The 21115-nt window shown below is 39.7% G+C and overlaps 2 protein-coding genes across 2 annotated transcripts in view; one reads left to right on the top strand and one right to left on the bottom strand.

Annotated features, from left to right (window-relative positions):
* Positions 1-12544, top strand: part of POLR2B (RNA polymerase II subunit B) — a 50337-nt gene extending 37793 nt beyond the window's left edge. Inside the window, exons 17-25 of the mRNA XM_007523860.3 lie at positions 1030-1126; positions 2593-2687; positions 4597-4847; positions 4930-5019; positions 5488-5595; positions 7211-7324; positions 7713-7873; positions 11490-11685; positions 12276-12544. Of these exons, the coding sequence (XP_007523922.2) occupies positions 1030-1126; positions 2593-2687; positions 4597-4847; positions 4930-5019; positions 5488-5595; positions 7211-7324; positions 7713-7873; positions 11490-11685; positions 12276-12365 (1202 nt within the window). The 3' untranslated portion in view covers positions 12366-12544. The remainder of the gene's footprint in view (positions 1-1029; positions 1127-2592; positions 2688-4596; positions 4848-4929; positions 5020-5487; positions 5596-7210; positions 7325-7712; positions 7874-11489; positions 11686-12275) is intronic.
* Positions 12459-21115, bottom strand: part of IGFBP7 (insulin like growth factor binding protein 7) — an 87361-nt gene continuing 78704 nt past the window's right edge. The window contains exons 3-5 of the mRNA XM_016188490.2: positions 14575-14691; positions 13726-13852; positions 12459-12721 (exon numbers count right to left, since the gene is read on the bottom strand). Of these exons, the coding sequence (XP_016043976.1) occupies positions 12717-12721; positions 13726-13852; positions 14575-14691 (249 nt within the window). The 3' untranslated portion in view covers positions 12459-12716. The remainder of the gene's footprint in view (positions 12722-13725; positions 13853-14574; positions 14692-21115) is intronic.

Raw genomic sequence — 21115 nt, 5'->3', positions numbered from 1 at the left:
TCTCCTGTGGCCTGCCCCCCCCCCCCGGCCAATTTTTGCTAGAGCATTGCATAGCTCTGGCTTATGGTGATACGGAGATTGAACCTGGGACTTTGGAGCCTCAGGCATGAGAGTTGCTTTGCATAACCACTATACTGTCTTTCTTCCTGGCCAGTTCCTTATTCTGGTCTCTCATTATTTTATGTATAGCTTAAAACCAAAACTCAGGAGACAAAGAAGTGGAACTCAATTGAGCCAAATGCTTATTTCTTTGGGGTCATGGATAATTTATTTCCTGAGCTCGCTCTTTCTTTTTTTAAATTTATTGGATTAATGGTTTACAGTTGACAGTAAAATACAATAGTTTGTATATGCATAACATTTCCACATACATGAGCTCTTTCTAGTAGTAAGAATATATATATATTTTTTAATATTAGAGCTCTGATCAACTCTGGCTTATGGTGTGGGGGATTGAACCTGGGACTTTGGAGCCTCAGGCTTGAGAGTCTCTTTGCATAACCATTATGCTATCTATCCCTGCCCCAGGATAATGGTTGTTAATGGTATAAGTTTACAGTGAGAATCATGAAACTTGGTTTAGGGAGGCACTTTTTAAATATGATAATTAGCTCATTTTATTTATTGTTTAAAAATATTTATTTGTTAATGAGAAAGATAGGATGAGAGAAAGAACCAGACATTACTCTGTTACAAGTGCTACTAGGATTGAACTCAGGACCTTATGCTTGAGAGTCTAGTGTTTTATCCACTGTGCCACCTCCCAGACCACAGTTACCTCATTTTAAAAGTGCCTCCCCAAACCACTGAGTGTAAAAATGGATATATTGGGTTGCATACTTTTGAGATTTGTTTATATAAAACATTAAGTCATCAGTAATGTTATCTTATAGTTCACTATTTGAAGAGCATACTTTGCAGTATCATGGTAAGGATATTTGTGGCATGTGTGATAAAACTAATTTCAGCAAAAGACAGTTTTTGTTTTCTAGATGCTTTAATGAATGCTCTTAAATGAACTCACTGCAGGTATCAACTCAATTGTGGCCATTGCATCATATACTGGCTATAATCAAGAAGACTCTGTTATCATGAACCGTTCAGCTGTAGACCGAGGTTTCTTCCGGTGAGCTACTTATAAATTAAACACAACATTCTATAGAAATACTTGTGACTTGTATATGTCTATACTTTCTGTTGGTTTTGGAAAATGACTGGAATAAATTTTAACCTGACAACAGGTAGATTACGTTATGGTAATCTTTTTTCATCCATTCCTGAAGCTTTGTAGCTCTCTAGGAGGCAGATACTATTGTATACTGTATAGTGTTTAATGTGAAAGTAGTGATCCACTCTATAAAGCAGAAAGCCTGGGGTTGAAAGTCACAAACACCGTAAGACATTATTTCTTGTACAATAGATTTTTTTCCCCATGGCATTGTTTTGGGTCTTTTTGAGGAGTAAGCTGCTATATACCATATTTGTATGTGAATCATAGAGAAATAATCTAAAGAAATGGAACTTATAATCTTAGGAGCCACAAATAACGTGTTAAAATGGCAGTGGCAGGAGTCGGGCGGTAGCGCAGTGGGTTAAGTGCATGCTGTGAGAAGTGCAAGGACTTGCGTTAAGGATACCGGATCGAGCCCCCGGTTCCCCACCTGCAGGGGAGTCGCCTCACAGGCTGTGAAACAGGTCTGCAGGTGTCTTATCTTTCTCTCCCCCTCTCTGTCTTCCCCATCTCTCTCCATTTCTCTGTCCTATCTAATAATGACGACATCAATAACAACAATAAAAGAAAAGACAACAAGGGCAACAAAAAGGAAAATAAATAAATAAAAAATTTTAAAAAATGATAGTGTCAGGAGTCAGGCTGTAGTGCAGTAGGTTAAGCGCAGGTGGCGCAAAGCACAAGGACTGCTGTAAGGATCCCAGTTCAAGCCCCCAGCTCCTCACCTGCAGGGGAGTTGCTTCACAAGCAGTGAAGCAGGTCTGCAGGTGTCTTTCTCTCCCCTTCTCTGTCTTCCCCTCCGCGCTCCATTTCTCTCTGTCCTATCCAACAATGATGACATCAATAACAACAACAACAAAACAACAAGGGCAAGAAAAGGAAATAAATTAATAAATGATAGTGGCTTTTTAAAAGTTATGTTTAATGTGATTATTTTATTGACATACTTGATTCATTAAAAAATTGAAGTTTAGCAAGTTGGGTGTTTTTTTTTTCTGTGTAGTTTTCAGAAGCTAGCACTAAAATAAAGGTGAATATTATAGTATAGAACTAGAAACTCAAACAGATAATGAGTAACTATCCCTGAGAAATATTATGGAAAGGATTATTGTTTTGAGTGGGAGATTGGACTCAGTGACTTTAAATTCTTTGTGTTCTCATATACAGTTACAGCTATGTTACTTTTATAGATCAAATGGTACATGTAGGCATTTAAGTTTAACTTTGACTCTTAATAATGTTCACTTCTATTCCAGATTTATGGTTTCAGTTGTTTCCCAAATATCAATTAAGTAAAAACTGTATGTCTGACCATGTTACTAAAGGAAGACAGGTTACATTTATGACATTATATTTTTTAGATCTGTTTTTTATCGATCCTACAAAGAGCAGGAGTCTAAAAAAGGATTTGATCAAGAAGAAGTTTTTGAGAAACCTACACGAGAAACATGCCAGGGTAAGTGATACAATTAAAGTATAAAATTCAGAATTGTTTTCTGGCGCTCTCAGGGCAATAGTTCCAGGGATCAGAACCAGGGTTTAGTACATATGGATCATGCTTTGTACCACTGAGCTATATGGGGTAAATTATGGAATCCTAAATTAATTTACCATGACTTCCATAAGTAATTCTTCTGGATTCTGTTGCTCCTCTCACTTTTGCCATGTGGGATTATCTTATGTCATTCTTAGAGCTCATATTTAAGAAAATTATGTCTAGACAAAAATCTATACATGTAGAAGTAGGTTTATATTTGGCAGGTGCTGAAATGAGGATATGTAGGAAATTAAATCGTATTCCATGATATACACATTAACCCCATCTTACTTGTTTTCTGTACTGTCCTCAGTTATGCATCTGTATGAGAACTCTCCCTCCTGTGAACATTTTGATGTGATCATATTTTACTAACGGCATTGTATACATTTAACAAAAAAATGAAGGATACGGGTCAGGCGGTGGTGCATTTTGTTAAGCGCACACATTACAGTGCGCAAGGGCCCAGATTCAAGCCCCTGGTCCCCACCTGCAGGGGGACAGCTTCATGAGTGGTGACGCAGGGCTAAAGGTGTTCTTCTGTCTCTCTCCCTCTCTATCTCCCTCTTCCCTTTCAATTTCTGACTATCTAATAAATAAAGATAATAAAAGTTTTAAAAAAGGGATTAAAGAAAATTTTTTAAAAAAGGATACATAGAATTTCTTTTTTTAAATAATTTATTTATTCATGAGAAAGATAGGAGGAGAGAAAGAACCAGACATGACTCCTGGTACATGTGCTGCTGGGGATCGAACTTGGGACCTCATGGTTGAGAATCCAGTGCTTTATCCACTGTGCTACCTACTGGGCCACACATAGAACTTTTTGTAGAAAAATTTTCCTAGTTATTATTCTCACTTATTTAATAAGTTACTTGTGTTAATTTTTTTTTTAAAAAAAGATTTTATTTATTAATGAGAAAGATAGGAGGAGAGAAAGAAAGAACCAGACATCACTCTGGTACATGTGCTGCCAAGGATTGAACTCAGGACCTCATGCTTGAGAGTTCGATACTTTATTCACTGCACCACCTCCTGGACCACATTTGTGTTAAAGTGTGTAAAAAAAAAAATTAATAATAAAACAATGATTTTTATGTCTGTTCCAGGGAACTGAGCTACTCTGCTACAGTCTTAACTTCTAACAGTATTATATGAAATAAAATATGTTTTCTTTAGTGATCATCCTATTCACTACTATTTCTTCTATGGATAGTTAGTTCTATGTAGTAGTGAAGTGAAGTGATTACATAAGAAGTTGCTAAAATATGTTTTGAGAAGATATGTGTAATGACTGTAGATATTTTCCAAAATCACTTAGCAAACAGAGAATGAACTGGCCAGCGCTCAGTCCAGTGCACATACTATTATTGTTACACGTTTGAAGGTGTCAGAGGTTCATGTGAGTTGCTCTCTGACTAGAAACTGATTCACATTAGGTTTTTTTTTAAAAAAAAAATATTATTTCTTTATTCCCTTTTGTTGCCCTTGTTTTATTGCTGTAGTTATTGTTGTTACTGATGCCGTTGTTGTTGGATAGGACAGAGAGAAATGGAGAGAGGAGGTGAGACAGAGAGGGAAGAGAAAAGGTAGACACCTACAGACCTGCTTCATCGCCTGTGAAGCAACTCCCCTGCAGGTGAGGAGCTGGGGGCTCGAACCGGGATACTTATGCCAGTCCTTGCACTTTGTGCCACCCGTGCTTAACCAGCTGTGTTACCGCCCAACTCCCTCAAATTAGGTTTTTAATCTTTCTTGAGGATTATGGCTTTTAAAATAATTTTCTGTATGGTAGTATCATTTCAGAAAATTGTTTCTTTTCTGGCAGGTATGAGACATGCCATTTATGACAAGCTGGATGATGATGGTTTGATTGCTCCTGGGGTTCGTGTATCAGGAGATGATGTTATTATTGGCAAAACGGTCACCCTGCCTGAAAATGAAGATGAATTGGAGAGCACTAATAGACGCTATACTAAGAGAGACTGTAGCACATTTCTTAGAACTAGTGAAACAGGCATTGTGGATCAGGTCATGGTAACTCTCAACCAGGAAGGATACAAATTTTGTAAAATAAGGGTGAGTATAACTTATATTACCTCTTTTTACAGAAAGTAAACCAGATCTCTTACTTAACTAATTTATTTTTATATGAATTCAGGTACGCTCTGTTAGAATCCCACAGATTGGAGACAAATTTGCTAGTCGACATGGTCAGAAGGGTACTTGTGGTATTCAATATAGACAAGAGGTAGGTATTTTTTATTTTCCTTATCCCTAATTCAAAGTTTTGCTGAGCATTTTGTTAAATCAAAACTTTGCTTTAACTTTAAAGAGGCTGGAGGTGTTTTAACTTTTTAGTTTTAGTATTGATTAAGTGTATGAGGAGGGTGGGAGGTAGTTCACTCCGTAATACATACTTTGCCATATGAGAGGTCCCAGATTCAAGACCCTGGCCACCACATGGGAACAAGGGACTAGGGACTTCACAAGTAGTGGAGTAGTGCTGTGGTGTTTGTCACCTTTTATGTGGAAAAAAGAATATAGAAGAAACATAAAACAACAACAGCAACAAAAAGAGTTCCCTGGGAGTGGTGGAATCACACAGATGCAATCCCCAGCAAGATCCTGTTGACAAGAAAATGAGATAGAGATACATAACAACATGCTATATTGAACAGAATTTAGGACTCAGAATAGTTCAAATTTGTTTTTCTAGGATATGCCTTTCACTTGTGAAGGAATCACACCTGATATCATCATAAATCCCCATGCCATTCCTTCTCGTATGACTATTGGTCACTTGATTGAGTGCCTCCAAGGGAAGGTAAGTGATTTTTTTTTAAGGTAGGCTCCAAAAATAAAAAAGAAAAAAAAAAAAGTAGGTTCCAAATAGATGTTTCTTCCAAAATGACAATAGAGCTCTCATATCTTTTTTTTTTTTTTAGAGCTCTCGTATCTGAATCACATATTTTTTGGAAAAAAAATTGTAGTTTATTACTTTATTAATTAATTAATTTATTTACTTTTACCAGAGCACTGCTCAGCTGTGGCTTATGGTGGTGCAGGGGATTGAACGTGGGACTTTGGAGTCTCTTTGCATAACCACTATGCTATCTACCTTCCGCCCACTTTATTGGTTTTTTAAAAAAAATTTTTTTAGTATATTTATTTATTTTCCCTTTTGTTGCCCTTGTTTTTAGTTGTTGTTGTTATTGATGTTGTTGGATAGGACAGAGAGAAATGGAGAGAGGAAGGGAAGAGAAAGACACCTGCAGACCTGCTTCACCACTTGTGAAGTTACTCCCCTGCAGGTGGGAAGGTTTTTTTTTTAAAGAATTTATTTATTTATTTATTTATTTATTTATTTATTTATTTATTTATTTATTTATTTAGAGACAGATAGGAGGAGAGAAAGAACCAGCTAGCCATCATTCTGGTACATGTGCTGCCGGGGATCAAACTCGGGACCTTATGCTTGAGAGTCTAGTGCCTTAGTAACTGTGCCACCTCCTGGATCACAACCACTTTCTTGTTTTTAAATTGGTAATGATGATGACTTTATCCCTCCCAGACTTAACGACTGTCAGAATTTTTGTGGCTTAGTGTAGGGCATTAAAATGTTATTTTCCGGGGAATTGGGCAGTAGCACAGTGGAGTAAGCACATGTGGCGCAAAGCGCAAGGACTGGCGTAAGGATCCCAGTTCGAGTTCCCAGCTCCCCACCTGCAGGGGAGTTGCTTCACAAGTGGTGAAGCAGGTCTGCAGGTGTCTTTCTTTCGCCCTCTCTGTCTTCCCCTGCTCTCTCCATTTCTCTGTCCTATCCAACAACAACGACATCAATAACAACAATAATAATTACAACAATAAAACAAGGACAACAAAAGGGAATAAGTAAATATTTTTTTAAATGTCATTTTCCCTGCCCTATCAAATAAAAATTTTTTTAAAAATGTCATTTTCCTTGGTCCACAGGAGTATAGAAATCTCATTACTTTTGTATCCAGTCCCATGGGTAGCTTCCTAGTTGAAGCCTTATAGTTGAATTTTTATGTTTTGGATGAATTACCTTTTTACAAATATTTTGTGTAATGTACTAATAAAATGAATCTTAATGACACCTGACCCATATATATATATAGTTTGAAGTCTTTTTTTTCTTTTCTCTCTCTCTCTCTTTTTTTTTTTTTTTTACCAGAGCACTGCTCAATGCTGTCTTATGGTGCAGGAGATTGAACCTGGAACTTTGGAGCCTCAGGCATGAGGCTCTGTTTACATAACCATTATGCTATCTAATCCTGCTCAGCACTTGACTTTTCTACGACATACTTTTAAATTCAAAATCTTGCCATTATAAAAGTTGTAATTAAATCTCTTTTTTAGATATCTAAGGGGAAACACAAGAAGCCATTCCCTAAAGACCACTTTTATTTTATTTAAAGGTGTCAGCTAACAAGGGTGAAATTGGTGATGCCACTCCATTTAATGATGCTGTTAATGTGCAGAAGATTTCTAATCTTTTATCTGATTATGGCTACCATCTTAGAGGAAATGAGGTATGTGTGCTCCTAGTCATTTGTTATATGTAGTCTTTTGTATGTTGATAGTTTCATTTAAAAAAGGTGAATCTTGTATTGAAGTATAATACATCATAGCACATAAAAATCCTAAGTGTACAGCTTGATGAGCGTTCACATAGTGTAACCATCTGTGTAACCAGCTACCAGATCGCAAAGAAAATGACCAGAACCTTTTAATGCTTAAATACCCCATTGCGTATTAGTATTTTCCCAACCCTACTCCACAGTAACCACTCTCTTGATGTCTTTTAATAGCGTAGATTAGTTTCCTTCCTGTTTTGATTTTTATGTAAATGAATCACAACTACATATGCACATACATTATTTGAACTTGTTTAAAGTCTTGTTTCAAAATTTGTTCCAGGTCCTGTACAATGGATTCACTGGCCGAAAAATCACATCACAAATCTTTATTGGTCCTACTTATTACCAGCGTTTGAAGCATATGGTGGATGATAAGATTCATTCTCGCGCCAGGGGACCTATTCAAATCCTTAACAGACAGCCAATGGAGGGTAGATCTCGGTAAGACAGCTTCATCATTGTTATTGCTATTAATTAGCTTTTCAGGAAATTATTAACTAGGCTTTTTAAAAGATTGATTTATTATGGAGAAAGATTAAGAGAACTAGAGCATCATTTTAGTATATATTTCTAGGGATTGAACTCAGAACCTTATACTTGAGTGCCTGACCCTTCACCCACTGTGCCACCTCCCAGGCTGTTAATTAGCTTATCAAAATGAAAACTTTTAATTTATTTATTATTGGATAGAGACAGAAGGAAATTGAGAGGAGTGAGGTAGAGAGACAGACCGACACCTGCAGCCCTGCTTCACCACTCATAAAGCTTCCCCTGCTAGTGGGGACCAGGGGCTTAAACCTGGGTCTTTGCACACTATGGTGTGTGCTTAACCAGCTATGCCACCACCTAGCCCCAAAATGAAAACTTTTTTAGTATGCCTGTTGTCCCACTTAAGTACTTAACAACTCATGGAACTTCCTGTTGTATTTTTCTCTTCCTCCCATGTCCCCCAAACTGGACATACAATCTCTTTTTCTTTGTGGAGCCAGGACCAGTCATACATGTGCAATTTTATTTTACTATTCCTAGGCCACTTCTTTTTCCCAGATAGAAAAAGGGAGAGTTTCAGTGAGAGAGATAAACCATAGAACCAGAACCATCATGAGTGCTGTGACACTCTCATGTGGTGCTGGTACTTAAACACTAAAACACACCTTATCCAGTGAGCTCTGCTTTGCACTTCATTGTATTTCTTCTACAAATATTTCTGCATGTATTTATAGAATAGCAGTTCTAGGGCCAAGTGGTGTTGTACCCAGTAGAGCACATATATGGTGGAGCAGTCCTTCTGGTGTTTTCTCCTCTGTCTGTCTCTGTCTTTCTTTTTTTCTTTCCTTTTCATTTTGTTCCTCTTTTGCCTCCAGGGTTACTGCTAGGGCTCAGAGCCAGCACTATGAATCCATTGCTCCTGAAGGCCATTTTTCCCAGTTTTTTTTTTTTTGGGGGGGGGGGGTTGGGGCAGGGCTGGGGAATAGGGATAGAGACAGACAGACACTTGTAGACCTGCTTCACTGCTTGTGAAACATCCCCTCCTGTAGGTGAGGAGCTGAGGGCTCAAACCCTGATCCTTGAGTGGGTCCTTGCGTTTAGTGCTATGTGCGCTTAACCAGGTGTGCCACCAGCTGGCCTGTCTCTGTCTTTCTCAAGCTTTACCAAACCAGTAAGAGAAGATGGCACCTGGAGTGTTGCAGTTGAGCCCCCACCATTGTTAACCTGGTGGACAGAAAGGAAAAGAAAAAAAACAACTCAGATTTCTTGTTTCCTAGGCTCCAGAGTTGTTTTTTTTTTTATAAATTAAAACTGAGTAAGATTTGACATTGATTTATTATCACTAGTATGTCCATTGCACTGAAAATTTTTATTGAAAAATAAGTGTATTTTTTCTTTTCTTTTCTTTTTTACCAGAGCACTGCTCAGCTCTGGCTTATGGTGGTGCAAGGGATTGAACCTGGGACTTTGGAGCCTCAGACATGAGAGTCTATTTGCATAACCATTATGCTATCTACCCCTGCCCAAAAAATAAGTGTATTTTCAAACTAAGTTTAAAGGTTAGCGATATTGGGTTTCCTTTTTGAAAATCTCTTTAATGAATTGGCTTCCTAGGAGATAACTGAATTAAGTCCTCTCAACACTACTGATAGATTTCTGGAACCTAAAAGTATCATGCACTAACCAGTTGAGTCACTGGAGCTCCTGTGAAATGGTATTCAAGAACCTGCTGTATCTGTTTCTGATTTCAAGCCACTATTTTATTATTTTTTATTATTTGTTTATTCCCTTTTGTTGCCCTTATTGTTTTATTGTTGTAGTTATTATTGCTGTTGTTATTGATGTCATCATTATTGGATAGGATGGAGAGAAATGGAGAGAAGAGGGAAAGAGGGGGAGAGAAAGATAGACACCAGCAGGTGGGGAGCCAGGGGCTCGAACCAGGATCCTTAAGCCAGTCCTTGTGCTTTGTGCCACTTGCGCTTAACCCATTGCACTACTGCCTGACTCCCTCTATTTTATTTTATTTTTTTAAATATTTATTTATTTCCCTTTTTTGCCATTGTTGTTTTATTGTAGTCGTTGTTAGGACAGAGAGAAATAGAGAGAGGAGGGGAAGACAGAGGGGGAGAGAAAGCTAGACACCTGCAGACCTACTTCACCACTTGTGAAGTGAACCCCTTCAGGTGGGGAGCCGGGGGCTGGAACCGGGGCTTGAACCAGGATGCTTACGCCAGTCCTTGCGCTTTGTGCCACCTGTGCTTAACTCACTGCACTACTGCCCAACTCCCTCTATTTTATTTTTTTATACTCTCAGTATATGAGGGAAATCTGACTTCACCAGAATTAAGTTTTATTAAAGAGAAGAATATTTTAATACTCTTTTCAGGCGATTATGAATACCTTTTGATGGAACACCAAAATGATGTTTATTTTTTCTTAAAGATCAATTTTAAGAAAAAAGGCAGTGACATACTTGGTTGAGCATGCATGTTACCACACACAAAAACCCAGGTTTGACCCTCTGGTGCCCACCTGCAAACAGGAAGCTTCATGAGTGATGAACAGTACTGTAGGTGTCCCTCTCTGCCTCCTTCCCCTCTCAGTTTCTGTCCTATCAAATAAAAAACCAAAAAATATATGTGGTTCTTTTTGTTTTAAAAAAAAAAAAAAAAGCTTGATGTAGAATCTGAAACCTTACCAGTGAATCCTTTACAATATTTTAAATCCATGGACTTGTATCTTGAAAGTGTTTTTACTCTTGTATAATGTTAACCATCAGAATTGATCCCTCAGAAAATACTGGCTCACCGAATTATGCAGATTTCCAAATGCTGACACATTTCACCATGTTTAAAAAAAGGCACATGAGAGTATATCACAACCCAGTGTCATCAGAAAGTCTGTAATTATTGAAAAACTATCCAACTAATAATACTAGAGGTTTTAAAAGTTTGTGCTTGGAAATTCAATTTCTAAAACATATTTTGTTTCACAAGAAAGAGAATCCCAGAGTCTCACTCTGGCATATGTTGTCTTGGGATTTGAACTCAAGACCTCATGCTTATAAGTCTAGAGTTCTACCACTGTGCCACTTCTTAGGCAATAGGAAGGTTACTTTGTAATAATTATCAGCAGATACTTAAAATTTGTTTTTATTTTACTTCCATACTGGCAAAGCCTGTCTATTCATTCGTTCACCTGTTCTTCACATTACTTTCACCAAATGCACTTATCATTTTAAGCTTGATTTTTGGGAGACTCATTCACAGACAAGCTGCTTTTTTCAGACAGGCTTGTATATTCTCTTAAGTATAGAGTTGAATTTTGATAAGTTAAATGATAGCATGACAAGGAAGATTGCATGCTGTACTAATTTAATTATTCCACTTTGGGGAAGTAGACTAAGCGTTTGGTAGATAACTACTCACCATGTACCGAGAATGCTGAGGTATAAAAATCAGTGCCTAGTTTTCTTTCTTTACTATTAACATTCTGTACCTTTGCCATTAATCAAGGTGGTCTTTATATAATACGAGATTAAGTTAAAGTAATTTCTCCTTAATAGTGATGGTGGCCTACGATTTGGAGAAATGGAACGAGACTGTCAAATTGCCCATGGAGCAGCTCAGTTTTTAAGGGAGAGGTTATTTGAAGCATCAGATCCATATCAAGTTCATGTTTGCAATCTTTGTGGAATAATGGCTATTGCTAACACCAGAACTCATACATACGAATGCAGGGGCTGCCGTAATAAGACCCAGGTATGCATACCTTATTGCTGGTTGATTCTTGTTGCTCTAGTCAGTTAGATTTAGTATGACGAAACACATCGGTGTTTTCACAATTTTGGAAAGTATACCTCTAGAAGATTCTTAGTTTCCAGTCTTTTTTTTTTTTTTTTTTCCCTTCAAACCAGAGCTCTGCTCAGCTCTGGTTTATGGCGGTGCAGGGGATTGAACCTGGGACTTTGGAGCCTCAGGCATGAGTGTCTCTTTGCATAATATTATGCTATGTACCCCCACCCTCTGCTGCCCTTTCTATCACTGCTCAGCTCTGACTTGTGGTGTTCAGGGGACTGAACCTGACATCTCAGAGCCTCAGGCACAAGAGTCTTCTTGCATGGCCAGTATGCTATCTCCCCTGCACCATAAATCTGTCAGTTGAGGAAGATGTAAATTATGCCTAGCAGAAAGAAACACTAAAGCCTTTAGAAAGAATCATCAACCAAAGTATCGGTCCACTCAGTTTTTGTAGTACAGTGCAAGTCTTCACCTTTCTCGGGGGTGAAGAAGTGGGGTCAGTTCAGTACAGCATTACTGATTGCTTTTTTTTTTTTTTTTCTCCTTTCTAGATTTCTTTGGTTCGAATGCCTTACGCATGCAAGCTGCTGTTTCAGGAACTTATGTCTATGAGTATTGCACCTCGAATGATGAGTGTTTAGCTCTTTTTAAAGGGTCACAAAATATTTGTAAATACCCATTGTGTCTTGTTTCTATGATAGGACTTTTAAACCAAATTATGACAGTGTACTCCATTGTGAGAAAAAAAAGTTTATTTGTTTGGTTTAATGATACGCATGCTTTTCTTCTGTAAATAGACAATAAATTTTTGTAGATAGGATTGATGTGTTACCTTTATTTTGTATTTCTGTATGTAAAGACAGTGACTATAACTAAGTGTTAGAGGGTTGGATGAAAAGAAACAAATCATTAGGTAATTCCAGGAGTTGTCGTTATCCATGACTGCTTTCAGCTATGCAGATTAATATATTCTTCAGACTTAAAGATTGATCTCAGCCTGTCATAAAAAAGAAGGCAAATGGATGTGGTTAATTTTCTATTTCTTAGGTAGTGCAGTGTTCCCACGTAAACAAAAATGTTCAATTTCAAATGGTAAGATACACTCCTATTTGGAAGTTGGGCTATACATGATATTAGATGTGGACTGTGATTTGCTTCATAGTCTGTGCTTAAGAGATGGACCTGATAGAACTGGGAAAGCACATTGTTCAAAAGCCAAGAAACATTGTCATTAAGCTTTCATTTCAAGTTGGTAGTGGAAGAATAATTAGTAGTTGAGCTGAGACTCAAACACATGCTTTGACACTTCTGTTTCATCTGCTGGATTTACACACCTTGGCTCAAGGGAATTCGACTAGACTTTACTGAAACTTCTTCTCTCCCTCTTTCCTTCCTTTCCTTCCTGTTGCTGAGTGATCCACATAATAGAATGGTTTGACAAATGCTGATGAATTTTGTTCTGATTTTTAGCTCTAGGGAAAGCCAATTCTGACATCAGTATAACAGAACTATATACATGTAAAGTAGCATTGTTCTGAAACCACCAGGATGAGTGCTAGTGGGAAGCTTTTAGACAGGGAAGGTGGATGGAGGCAGAACAATTGGGTACGTGCCAATATACTCTCCTTCCTGTCTTTTTTTTTTTCTTGTGCAAACTCAAGGAGAGAAGAACAAGAATTACCAACAATCATTTCCTTTTAGTGTAGCAGTCACAACACCTAGGAGAAGTGCTATATAGATCAAAAGTTATAGGAAATACAAGCCATTCTGGTCAAGTTTGAGATTTTCTCCTTAAACTTAAGACAAAGGAAAGTATTTTAAGTTATGAGTAGCATTCTATCACCCATTTAAAAGTTTTTTTGGAGCTATGTGCTCTACATTCTGATGTCATACATATGCCCTTGTGTATTCTTAACATTACAGAGTTTCATTAACTGGTTCTATTTTATTAAACACAAGCAGTAGTCATTTTTAGATGTTTGTGCAATATCGATAACCTACCTTTTCTCACTGGTATTTCATGCAGTGAATCTACTACTGTAATGTTTGCTGATGCTGAAGCCTGTCCTAGGGAATTGGATGCGTGGCACTCATATTCTCCAGCATCTTCCTTACTGAGAGGAGATACCTGTGAAAGAGAAGGAACTCGCCACTGTTCTTTTCGTGCCTTTATGCAGTTACATCATTACTTTATAGGCTTCCTAAGATACCAAAGGATTCAGAGCAACGTTGCTGTTAGACACAGTGAAAGTCTTGTGCCAGGAGACTTTACCATATTTGGTTTGCTAGGAGATTTCATACTCAGAAAATGCCATGGACAGATTTTGATCACATTGTTTATGTTAAAATCTGGACCAGGTACACATACTAGTTTGAGGAAGATGATGACAGGGTATATGATCTAAATACTACCCATGAGTATCAAAGGTGAAGTAGTTACATATATATATATAAAATTTTTTTAAGTATTTATAAACGAAGGGGGGTGGGTTATGGCAAAAGAACAGAGCATCACTAAGGCATCGTGATGCTGGGGCTTGTGCTTGGAACCTCATGCTTGAGTTCAACACTATCCTCTGTGCCACCTCCTGGGCCACAGAAGTAAAATATTAATAAGATAATTGATGCATCATTTAGTTTCCATTGAGGGTTTTACTTTGAACTGCTTGAGGGGTAATTAGTTCTTTACTCACTGGGTATTCCCTAGAACATCCAATAAACCTCAGCTCTCCCCTTTTTTGGCTTCCCCCAGAAGGAGCAGCAGTCCTACTTGGCAGTCCATCTGGCATTTTTTCCAAATCCCCCTTTCTAATCCTAAGACTAAAGTCCTTGCTAGCTCTTGATACTCACCAGCACCCAGCCAGTCACTTCATGCTTTTCTGGACCACCCCGAGTTTGAATGGCCAGGTTGTCCCTGTCACCCGGCAAGAGTTCTGTCCTTTGAACTTCATTGTGACCCCTTTTTATCTGCAAAAGGAAATAGTTGTTAGATTGAATCATCAATTAGATGATTAGCCTTAGAATTCCACAGGAGGTTCAAATTGGATGAACCTTAGTACTTTCCATATTATCCTTTCCTGAATATATAATTTTTTCCTATTCCTATCAGTTTCCCTTGAAGCTTGTTTAAGATTTATTTAGTTGATGAGAAAAATGGATGAGTATCAGTCAGTCATAAGCAATGACAGGGATTGAACTAGGGAAGGGCCCCATGCATGTATAGCATGTGCTTTACCTATTGAGCCACCTCCCAGGATGCAAAGCTTATGTATTTTAAATATATATATTTAGATAGAGTGAAAGAGATCACAGCACTGAAGCTTCCTTTAGTGCAGCAGAGACCAGTCTCAAACCTAGGTTGCAGTCATGGCAAAGCAGCTCACTATCTAGGTGAGCTATTTTGCTGGCCCTTAAAGCTTACATATCTTTATGCTGATAGGGTGGCTTAGTGGGCAGTGTGCGTTCCTTGCATGCATAAAATCCTGTGTTCAGTCTGGCACTAAATATGATAGAATGGTGCTCAGGTGTCTCACAGGCACAGAAATGAGAGGTGGAGGGGCTGGAGGGGGTAGGGTGCTGAACCTCCCCATGCACAGTTTCACCTGTTCAGGCTGCCTTTTCATTTAGGTAGACAGACATCACGGTGTCAGAGCTTCCTCCAGGGCCATACATACACAGCTCCTCCTATCTCCTGGGTCTTGAAGCTGGCTCTTATGCATGACAAGGCACTCACCCTACCCAGTGAGCTCTCAGTGGGCCAAATCAAAGAATCTTAAAAAGATTGTGTGTGGTGGCACAGTGGTAAAGCTTTGGACTCTCAAGCATGAGGTCCCTAGTTTGATCCCTGGCAGCACATGTACCAGAGTGATGTCTGGTTCTTTCTCTCTCCTATCTTTTTCATAAATAAATTAAAAAAAGAAAGATGTGTGTATTTTTCTCTTGTATACACATACCTGTGACTGGTCACCATCCTTCACTTATGCCCATGTGATTTTGCTTATAGAGCTGGGTCTTCTCTTACCTGCACGCCATAATTGACTATCAAATGATGTTACCCAGTGCTAGGGCTAATGACAGGGACCTGGCATAGGAGCCCCGTTCCAGAGCCTCTTCCTCCAACAGCTTCAGTGCAAAATAGACTGGATCCATAACCAATACCATTACTTTGTGCTGAGGGTTACGGGTTCATCCGATGATTTTACTATAAAGCCGAGAGCCAAAATGCCTGTCAAATGTGCAAGGCTTTGCTCTCTTAACACAAAACTTGCTGCTACTCTGCATAACAAGATGAGATTCAGATGGGCTAAGAAAAAGTTCTGTTTTACCTATAAGAGATTTCATGTGTTTGAAAGAGTGACCAGAACATTCCCACCATACTTGAAGATGTCAGCTTCAACAAACTCATTTTCTTTACAGGGGGGGAACTCTGCAAACCATATGGGAACTAGTCTTACTCTGTGAAGCATTAGGAGGACGGGCGGTGGCACACCTGGTTAAGCACACATTACCAGGCAAGGACCTGGGTTCAAGCCTCTACTCCTCAACTGTAGGGGGGATGCCTCCCGACCACTGAAGCAGGTTTGTAGGTGTTGTCTTTCTCCCTCTCTTTCTATCTCACTCTCTCAATTTCTCTCTGTCCTATCCAATTAAAAAGTAGGAAAAAAAAAGGAGTTGGGCGGTAGTGCAGCAGGTTAAGCACAAGGGCTGGCATAATGATACCCGTTCGAGCCCCTGCCTACCCCCCACCTGCAGAGGGGTCGCTTCACAGGCGGTGAAGCAGGTCTGCAGGTGTCTCCCCTTTCTGTCTTCCCCTCTTTCCATTTCTCTCTGTTCTATCCAACAACAGTGACATCAATAACAACTACAGCAACAATAAAGAACAAGGGCAACAAAAGGGAAAATAAATAAATATAAGAAAATGTAAAGAAAAAAAGTAGAAAAAAGGCCCCACCCTTCTTAATTTCTCTGTCTCTATCCAATAAATAAATAAAAATAATAAAAAAAATATGAAAAAATGACCACCAGAAGTGATGGATTCTTAGTGCTGGCATGAATCCCCAGCAATAATGCTGGTGATGGGAAAAAGATGATCTAGCATTACTCATTTGAAATACCTAGTCTTTGCTTATTTCCTCCCTTTCTGGAATTTTCCCACATTGCTCACTATTGGGAAGAGTATCTTCATGCTTTTGCCACATACTATAAAATGAAATAAAATATACTCAACAAGGATCTTTCCTAAATAATTGTCAAAAAAGGGCAGAAAATTCATGTTAGTACAGGATCTTTTTTTTTTTTCTTCATTGGACTAATGTTTTATATTTGACAGTAAATACAATAGTTTTTATATGCATAACATTTCTCAGTTTTCCACATAACAATACAACCCCCACTAGGTCCTCTGTCATCATCCTTTTTCCAGGATAGTAACACTTTCTGGAATAGTTTTTTTTTTTGCCTCCAGGGTTATTGCTGGGGCTTGGTGCCTGTACTATGAATCCACTGCTTCTGGAGGCCATTGTTGTCATTGCTGTTGTTGTTGGATAGGACAGAGAGAAATTGAGAGAGGAGGGGAGACAGAGGGGGAGAGAAAGACAGACACCTGCAGACCTGCTTCACTGCCTGTGAAGCAACTCCCCCTGCATGTGGGGAGCCAGGGTCTTGAACCAGGGTCCTTACGCTGGTCCCTGCACTTTGTGCCATGTGTACTTAACTCACTGTGCTACTGCCCGGCCCCCAGCTTTTTTTTTTTTTTTTTTTTTAATTTTGGATAGAGAGAAATTGAGAAGGTGGGCGGGCGGATGGGATGGTGGAGCACCTTACTGAGTGCACATGTTACACTGCGCTAGGACCCGGGTTCAAGCACCTGCTCCCCACCTGCAGAGGGGAAGCTTCACAAGTGGTGAAGCAGGGCTGCAGGTGTCTCTGTCTCCCTCTCTATTGCTCCCACCTCTCTCCATTTCTGGCTGTCTCTATCCAATAAAGATAATAATTAAAAAAAAAAACAGAGGGAAAGGGAGGGGGAGAGGGAGGGATGGAGGGAGGGAAGGAGAGAGAAGGAGAGAGAGGACTGAAGCAATCCAGATCAGTCAATAAAGTCTCGTGTCCCAGGGCACCTTGACTCCCTCACTGCAGAATCCCTAGAAAACTGCAGTAGAGCTTTTTTATGATTATTTGAAAAAGTTGTTTCTTTGCCTCTTCACCTGCAGAAAAAAAGAGTTGCCTCCAAGTAAATAATGGGGAGATCAGCAGCTTTGGGGTAAAGGCCAAGAGGAACACCCATGGGCTGCATTTTGGCTCTTCACTGCTCTCCCCTCTCCTTTAAGAAATCATGTCTCGGGAGTCAGGCGGTAGCGCAGCGGGTTAAATGCAGGTGGCGCAAAGTGCAAGGACCGGCGTAAGGATCCCGGTTCGAGCCCTGGCTCCCCATCTGCAGGGGCGTCACTTCACAGGTAGTGAAGCAGGTCTGCAGGTGTCTGTCTTTCTCTCCCCCTCTCTGTCTTCATTTCTCTCTGTCCTATCCAACAATGATGGCATCAATAACTACAACAATAAACAACAAGGGCAACAAAAGGGAATAAATAAATATTAAAAAAAAAAAAAGAAGTCATGTCTCAAGGTGGACACTTTCACTGCTCCCTTTAACAGAAGTTCTAACTGCCCAGGACAGCTTTGGCCCAGTTGGTGGTCTCGGCTCACTATCTCCTCTCAGGCAATATCTGGAGTCATCTTGACACCACTCTCACCAGATGGTCTCATGGGAGATCTAGCCCCACCACAGTGTCAGTAGTTGGAAAGAGACTCAATATGAGTCAGAGGCCTTCACTGGGAATTTTGTAATGGAGCAGGGAGAAAGGAACCCTGTTTCTGGGGTTAAATAAATATGATTTAGAAGCTGCCAATGACAATATATTCTAAAGCATGAAAGAGAAGAAAGTCTAGGGAAAAAAAAGGGGGGGGAGTTGAAAGGGAGCTCACCCAAGCCATGTGCCTTGCCATGTGTGCGACTTGGGATCGAACCCTGGCACCTGATGGGAGCACCATGGCACTAGGGAGGCTCCATGTGTGGAGGAGTAGTGCTATGGTGTCTCCCCGGCCCCCTTTTTTTCTTTCTCTGAAATAAAAACAAACATAAAAGTTGGTCTGGTGAAATCACAATAATCATAGGGTTCAGTTGCCCTTGCAACTTGAAATCACTAACTCCCCACTCCTTCCACCCCATCCACCCAAGCTTTTGGGCAGTTTGAAGTGAGCTTTTATGATTTGCTATAAAGTTCTGACTACAGAAGCCATAGCTTCCCTCAAAGGTCAGCAGTAGCTCCTTTGGTCAGATGTCAAGCAAAGAACATAAGCAGGAAAGCCCATCTTGCAACTTAAAGCTGGCTTTTGCTCTAAACCTGCTGAAAACAGGCATTTGATTTTGTCTTATATATATGTAACTAAACTAAATAATTATATATATAATTATTTATTTTTCCCCTTTGTTGCACTTGTTTTTTATTGTTGTTGTAGTTATTATTGATGTCGTCGTTGTTAGATAGGACAGAGAGAAATGGAGAGAGGAGGGGAAGACAGAGACGGGGAGAGAAAGACAGACATCTGCAGACCTGCTTCACTACCTGTGAAGCAACTCCCCTGCAGGTGGGGAGCCGGGGGCTCGAACCAGGATCCTTATGCTGGTCCTTGCGCTTTGCACCACCCACTGCGCTACAGCCCAACTCCCTGGTTTTGTCTTTTTACCTGAACCAAAATTTCTTTTTGCTAGCAGAGTTTGATATTTATTCCAGAGGATGGCTGTGAGGCTTCTACAAGTCAAATGTATAAAATGGGTAAAAATGTCAAGTAGTGCAATTGTGAACTATTACTTGAACTGGCAAATGAGTGTTTTTTCCTTCTATAGACATTCCCTTCAAATGGGAAGACAATGGAATAAGATTAAGCCACTGGAAGGAAAAGATTTCTCAGGAGAGTAGCTGCATCAGCTGAGTGCAAACTATCTGAAAGCAGCCAGACAATTTTGTCTGCTACTTTATGTAGTCATTTAAGAATCATATGCTAGTTTTATCACAGAGAGGAGGAAACTGAGGATTAGAACACTGGGTCTCAGTATAGGGTGCTACCCCCCCACACCCCCAGGGGACATTTAATAAAGTACAAAGAGACATTTCTGACTGCCACCACCAAGAAGTAGGTGACACTGACATCTAATAGAGAGGCAGAGGCCAAGGAATCTGCTAAAGATATTTTAATTCAGGGAAACCCCACAGGGGAAAAAAATTAGCTGGTGCAAAATGTCAACAGCACTGAGGCAGAAGAAATGCCAGCTTAAAAAGTCTGAGAAACAGTTATGTTGACAACTCTCTAAGACTGTGCACTTGTGTGCAACTATATATGTGTGCAATGTGCAAATGTATGTGTGCACACCCGGTTAAGGAACTTTTAAAACCATATCTTAAGGCTGGGAAAACAGCATAGTGATTATGCAAAAGACTTTCATGCCTGAGGCTCTTCAGTCCCAGATTCAATTCTTAGTACCACCATTAATCAGAGCTGAACAGTAGTCTGGTCTCTCTCTGCAGCTTTTCTCTTTTTTTCATTAAAATAAAACAAATAACATTTTAAAAACACATGACAGCAACAATCATGCAAATCAGTATCTCTTCAACAACAACAACAACAAAGTAATAAAAACAAATGCATAGTGTACTGCATCAAAGTCAAGGACTCTGGGGTGTGTGTGTGGGGGTGTGCTTTCAGGCCCTGGTGTATGACGGTGGAGGAAGACCTAGGTGGGGATGAGGGTGTTTTGCAGAAAACTGAGAAATTTTATACATGTACCAAACAACTGTACTTATTGTAAAGCATTACCCCCCAATGCAAATATAAAATAAATAAGTATAGACTCAACTGATTAATTGAGAGACCAAAACCCTGCTCTGGCATGTGCAGTGTTGGGATTGAATTCACTTTCTCACATGCAAAAAATGCACTCACTGCTGAGTCACCTCCCTAGTCAAGGAACTCTTTTTTTTTGGGGGGGGGGGGCGGTGAAGGGGAGAAGGGTGGTGCATGGAGAAAGGCTGCTGGAGACTGAACCCAGGGACTCACATATGTGAGGTATACATTCTCTACCACAGAGCAACAGTCCTAACCCAGAAATGCATGTTGTTGCTGATTTTTGTTTGTTTCTATTATTGGATAGAGACAGAGAGAAATTGAGAGCAGAGGGGGAGACAGACAAGAAAAGAGACAGATAGATAGATACCTGCAGCCCTGCCTCACCACTTGTGAAGCTTCCCTCCTGCAGGTGGGAACCAGGGGCTTGAACCCAGGTCCTTGCACACTGTAATGTGTGCACTTAACCAGGTGCGCCACCACCTGGCCCCTATTT

This window comes from Erinaceus europaeus, chromosome 3 (assembly GCF_950295315.1).
Source record: "Erinaceus europaeus chromosome 3, mEriEur2.1, whole genome shotgun sequence".
NCBI lineage: Eukaryota > Metazoa > Chordata > Mammalia > Eulipotyphla > Erinaceidae > Erinaceus > Erinaceus europaeus.
This window is presented reverse-complemented; position numbering and strand designations above follow the sequence as displayed.